Below are 6,239 nucleotides of genomic sequence, written 5' to 3'. Positions count from 1 at the left end.
CTCTATTTTTCTTTCCAGAAAATGTTTTCACAGATTTATCTGCTGGAAAAATGAATTATTTCTAGGAGAATCACAACATTGTTATCCCCCCTCCCCTTTTTTTAATGCATCTCTTATCATTAACTTAGATGTCAGAAGAAAATAGCTCAAAAATAAAGTATGGATTAACTTCTCCCCTGATTTTAGTATTTGAAAGGTTTCTCTCATGTGCTTTGTATATTAAGTTCAACATGAATTCAACATGAAGCATTTTTTTGGCCTTTTTAGCCAAGTTCCTCTCTACTTGCAACATCCAGGAGTTTATCTTATGAAAGTTCTATCAGCTCAGAGTAGTAGTAGTAAATTCAGGTGTTATCAGTGGGAAGGGAGACTGTGCAGCCAAAGATGTTTCAGGTTATGGCTCTGCTAAAAAGGGCTCACAGCTTGTTGAGTTCTGGCTTGCTCTGCTGGAACTGCTCCTGGAATAAAGGTTTAGTTACGACTTCATTGTATCTATACAGTAGCTTATGCTCTAAATCCCAATTTATGATTTGCAAACAAACTTACTAAAATTACAAAAAGAGCCCTGTACCACACAGTCACTACACATTACCATGGCCTGGTTTGCTCTAATATTCAGTAGGTACCCCTGGTGCCAAAACAGGATCTTGCAAACAAACATGCTGCACTTTGACATGTCTGAGAAGTAAGAAAATACAGATAAGGAGAAAGATACTACACTTGGGCAGTTCAGCCATTCTCCTTAGTCCAGAGGCAGCAGCATGCCTGTTCCAGGCTGTTCCTAGAGAGGCCTGGAAAAAGGCCTGTGAGGTTTCCCACACCCCCTGCACCCACAGTAACCTGCAAACAAGTGAGAAATAAAGCACACAGTAACCCCCTCTCACTGGTGACAGCTTGCAGCATAAACAGGAAAGCATCACTAAACAGCCTCTGTCATTTGGAAGAATTCTGGGAGGGCCCGTGCAGAGATTTGAGGATGGACAACTGCAAATGTTAACCCAGAGATGATCACAAGCAGGGAACACAGTGTAATCTGGATATAACCTCTGAGTAAATGCTTGAGAACGTGCAGATCAGGATACACCATCAGGACAGTCCCTGTGTAGCTGTGGGTATTATGAAACTGGTAAAATGCAGCTGACAGGGGAAATTTTCCATACAAGTTGTACCCTATTACCTTATTTTAAACCCAAACCCATATATGACATATATTTAAATGATAATCACAAACTGACAAACCTGCTCTGTAAACAAAACCTACCAAGACAAAAGCAGCATCTGGAAGAAAGGACAGACCCTTTCTTGTATCCTAACAAGAAGAATCCCCTTGGCTTTTCCAGTGAAAAAGCAGCAAGCTCACTTAGATTGCAACACTGCAAATGTTCCATTACAGATGCAAAACTTACTAAATCTGGAAAAGACCAATGACAGTGAATCCAAGAGTTAAATGGAGATCCTTGAATTTCAACTCTGGCATTCCTTTACAAGCTGATTTGTTTTAAGAATTCACAATCAGAATCTGTATATTTTTAAGACACATTTCTAAGTCCTTTAAGACTAACTATAATAAACCCACTCATGTTTGTGACTTTAACAAAAGACACAGCACAATATAGTTTTGAACTGTTTATTTCACATGTTCCATACCGGAGTTTCTTCAGTTAAAAGTTCCTAGAAGAAAATGAAACAAATATTGTTACAAATCAGTTTGCTTCAACACCTCAAGTAAATATCTTTGACCAACTGTGTAATCATCCTTTAAATACAATGCACAGATTGTCATCCTAAAAGCTGGATTTGGGAATGGAAGTTCCCCCTGCAAGAGTTAGAGGATAAGATAAACATACGCACTTGGAAACAATTCCATCGTTTTTTGCCAGACGCAAAATGGAGTCATCTGATTCACCCTGTAAAAAGAGCAAAGAAAATATTCTCAAGTGTCCAAATAATTGCTGACACATGTGGAAGAGAGGCAGCTGCAGCAGTTAGGGTAGATTAGTGTTTTCAAAATAAACTGTTAATTCTTTGTCATCCTTAAGGGTAAGAAATAGCTTTAACTTGATAAAAACAAGCATTTGCACTAACAACATATATTTATGGATAAGTGGACTTGTGATGAACTCCTCACACCTTTAAGTCATAGTACTATCACTTCAGTAATTATAAACAGCAGATAAAAGCCAGGACAAGTCCCTTGGTACATTCTTAAAAGAAACAAAATCACGTGCATCCTTCATGGATTTGAAAACATATAAACATCCCCAGAAGAAATCAATTACTCCAAGTTCATCCAACATCCTGGCACAGGGTGCCCAGAGAAGCTGTGGCTGCCCCTGGATCCCTGGAATTGTCCAAGGCCAGGTTGGATGGGGCTTGGAGCAAGCTGGGACAGTGGAAGGTGTCCCTGCCCATGGCAGGGGGTGGAATGAGATGAGCTTTCTGTGATTCTATGAATTTGTTCCCATCTTCACTCTGTCTTTATTATCCCCCAAAAACTTCTTGCTCTAGAATGAGCTGCAGGCACACTTTGTTTTCAGGGCCAAATACACATCTAATTAATTACAAATGAAGAGAAAAAGCAGCACAGCAATTCTGCAGGAACCCTCAGGAAGGCACTCACCATTCTCCGGATTGGGCCGCAGATGGCGTAAGTCTTGAACTGGCCGTTCACTCTGCCTGTCACCTTGTCAACCTGCAATCACAGCAAAGCTGCTGCACACACAGATTCTACACAGTTTTATGCTCTCACATCACACTTGCCAAGCACCCAAAGTTAAAAATTGCAGAAAAATACTTGCAGTATTGGACAGATAAACTACAAAATCTCAAGGCAAATACTGAAGTTAGAAAGTCAACTACAATGATCTTTGCACAGCAAATTTATAGGTACACAGTGCAGCCACAAAACTTCATGGATCACACAGATTGACAAGAAGTGGTAGCTAAAGGGAAAAAAATACTTGAGCTCTGAACAAATGGAAAAGATCAATGTAAAGTTTATTTGTGGATTTCCCTGCCTTTACTATTTTTTTTTGTTTGTTTTTTTTAACTAAGGTCCTATCATGGAAAATTGAACTGGAGAGGGAAGGGGACACGGGTAGGAAAATGTCCAAGCTGAGAGACATAAATTGTCTCACTTTCTCAAGCTGCTGAGAAATTTTACAGGGAAAGGACTAAACAATACAAATCATGAAATTCAACAGTGCAGTGAAGCCTGTAATACCAGGTGGGTTCATTTCCATGTTCTGCTAATCTCTGATCCCTTGAAAACAAGAAAGAGGGATCACTGAAAGAATGAAATATGGGGAACAAGAAACGTATTTGCCTTAACAATGACAGGAAATCATAAACAGTATTTTTTTAAATGATTTTTTTTTTTAGTCAGATAACTCAAGAGAATCAGTTTTTTAAAATATTTGGGAATGTGGTCTCCCATTCAAGAATGAAATCAAGGTCTATAGTTCATCAGCTACAGGAACAATGTGTCCACAAAATTCCTGAAAGCTGAATACTAATAAACAATTGGGAAACAAAACCCCAAACCATGCTAAAAGGAGTTTAAATTAACTGGACCCCACATGCATTAACTGGGATCCTGCAGGAGTCAAGATCTACTGTGGCTTTCTTTACTGAATTACTGTAGATGCATCACAAGGTGTTTAATTTTGTAACTTTTATCAGAAGTTTCAAGGTTTAGCTCTCTCATCATATATTCTGTTAATAAACTTACCTCAGAAATGTTTATCTGAATGGAAGCATGATCCTTAGCACCAATGATTCGGTTGCTAGCAGAGCTAAGGAATAAAACAGGATAGATTTAAACAAAAGGAAACAGGCAGAGACAATTACAAAAGCAGCTGTTAGAGCAGAGTCCACAGGCCAATTAAAACTACACAAGAAATTCAGACAGTAACAGTTTAAGCTTTCAGTATTTAGAAGATTAAAATGCAGTTTTAAGTACATTTAAAGGAAATTTTCACTTGGTAGCATCACACTAATTAGCCAATTATCCCTTTGCTTTGGTTTCTATGTGCCCAGTTCACCCTTATACAGTGCACAGGGCAGTACAGGCCTTCAAAACACACAGAATGTTATTTTATTTTCTAAAATGCAAGAAATACAGTCATCAATGTAATTAATAAGATTAATTTCTATGCCTTTTTTGCTGTGAGCCACTACAGCTGTCAAAGACAGGCTGCAAATGCTCAGGAATCACAGGCTGTAAAACATATTTGATTTAATCTATAATAAGCCATACTAATAAGCCATACAAATGGCTTATTTTTAGTGACTCTTTTAACACAGACACACACACTTACAGAAGGCTTCTAATTCCATTTACTACTATACCAAAATCATACTTACAATGTGCCATCAAAACAACCTGTGATAACCGAACAGGTTCACTTCAACAACTTGCAGCACTGACCATACAAACACTTGTATGCTACAAATACACATTTATGTTTGGTATGAACCATTTTAGGAAGAAATTCTTCCCTGTGAGGGTGGTGAGGCCCTGGCACAGGGTGCCCAGAGAAGCTGTGGCTTCCCCTGGATCCCTGGGAGTGTTCAAGGCCAGGTTGGAAGGGGCTTGGAGCAACCTGGGCTAGTGGGAGGTGTCCCTGCCCATGGCAGAGGTGGAATGAGATGAGCTTTAAGGTCCTTTCCAACCCAAACCAGTGTGTGAGTCCATGTGCTGTCAGTGCCAGCGTAAGGCTGACAGTTTTGGAACAGAAGGTGCAAAGTGTCTCCTCAGCTTTAGTCTTTGCTCCGCATACTTTACATAAGGCATTTAAACATACAGAAACTGACAGAAAAGAGATTCTTTTTCTCCCCCACAGATATTCGTTGCTACAAAAAGCCCCTTTGCAGAGGCTGAATCAGCCTTGGGGGCGACTCCAGGCCTGGCCTCTCGGGTCCCTGCTCACCATTTCCGAGGGACATAAAGGTCCACGAACTCCCCGGCGTCGTTCTGCATCTCGTCCTGGTCCCTGCTGAGGCACTAAGCAGAAACACCTGGAAGAATCATGAAATATCGCCAGTTGGAAGGCACCCACAAGGATCATCGAGTCCAACTCCTGGCCCTGCACAGACACCCCAACAACCCCACCCTGGGCATCCCTGGCAGCGCTGTCCAAACGCTCCTGGAGCTCTGGCAGCCTCGGGGCTGTGCCCATTCCTGGGGAGCCTGGGCAGTGCCCAGCACCCCCGGGGAGAAGAACCCTTCCCCAATATCCACCGCAACCCTCCCTGACACAGCTCCAGCCTTTCCCTCGGGTCCTGTCCCCGGCCACAGGAGCCAGAGCTGCCCCCGCCGCGAGGTGATGCCGGAGCCAGGCCGGGCCCAGAGGCCGTGCCCTGAAGCCGGACCCCGCTGCAGAGCCGCCCCCACTGCCCCCAGCCCCAGCATCGCTCCCGGAGCTCCGCCACCATCGCCCTCGCAGCCCCCGGCCCCACCACCGCCGCTCCCCTCGCCCCCGGCGCCATCGCTCCCCTCGCTCCCGGCCCCGCCGCCGCCGCTCCCCTCGCCCCCGGCCCCGCCGCCATCGCTCCCATCGCTCCCGGAGCTCCGCCGCCATCGCTCCCCTCGCCCCGGCCCCGCCGCCATCGCTCCCCCCGCCCCGGCCCCGCCGCCGCCATCGCTCCCCTCGCCCGGCCCCGCCGCCATCGCTCCCCCCGCCCCGGCCCCGCCGCCGCCATCGCTCCCACCTCGCGCGCGGCCGGGCGGAAAGGAAGGGGCGGGGCCGGACGCGGAAATGCGTCACAGCCACGGGAGCGCTTCCTGCACGGCCGCGTGACGTCACCGCGCGGGCCATGGCGGCGCCGGGAGGCAGCCCCGGGGGAAGCGGCGCGGGGCCGGCCCCGCTCCGGCCGGGGGATCCGCCCCGCAGGGTCCCGACAGCGCCCCCGGTACCCCCAGCACCGCGTGCCCCCGCTGGGGAGAGGGGATGGGGCCAGGTGCGTTCCTTAAGGGGCGCGGGGGTCGCCCCCCTCCCCCGGGACAGCCCCTCGTTAGGGAGGGTCCCAGCGCCGCACACCTGAGGGTGCCTCTCAGGGGACATTCCAAACCCCGTGGCACCTACTCCAGGTGACCCTCCCTCGGCAGGTGGGTTGGACTGGGTAAGCTCCAGAGGCCCCTTCCATCTGAACCCGTCCGTGATTCTATGACCAGACCACCCCGGCACCCTCACAGAAACCCAAAAGACCATTCCGAGCTACCGGAGAGGGTCCAGTGG

General features: G+C 46.5%; 1 protein-coding gene across 1 annotated transcript; it reads right to left on the bottom strand.

Annotated features, from left to right (window-relative positions):
• Nucleotides 1–1,613: 1,613 nt before the first annotated feature.
• RPS21 (ribosomal protein S21) lies at nt 1,614–5,791 on the bottom strand. The gene is made up of 6 exons (XM_039563425.1): nt 5,713–5,791; nt 4,932–5,019; nt 3,731–3,794; nt 2,621–2,692; nt 1,852–1,907; nt 1,614–1,671 (listed from the first exon to the last, which is right to left on the bottom strand). The coding sequence occupies exons 2-6, from the start codon at nt 4,979–4,981 to the stop codon at nt 1,662–1,664; spliced, it is 252 nt and encodes an 83-aa protein (XP_039419359.1). The 5' UTR covers nt 4,982–5,019; nt 5,713–5,791; the 3' UTR covers nt 1,614–1,661.
• Nucleotides 5,792–6,239: the final 448 nt, after the last annotated feature.

Source organism: Corvus cornix, chromosome 20 (genome assembly GCF_000738735.6).
Source record: "Corvus cornix cornix isolate S_Up_H32 chromosome 20, ASM73873v5, whole genome shotgun sequence".
Taxonomy (NCBI): Eukaryota; Metazoa; Chordata; class Aves; order Passeriformes; family Corvidae; genus Corvus; species Corvus cornix.
Note: the sequence above shows the minus strand (reverse complement) of the source record. Positions and strands in the feature narration are given on the sequence as shown.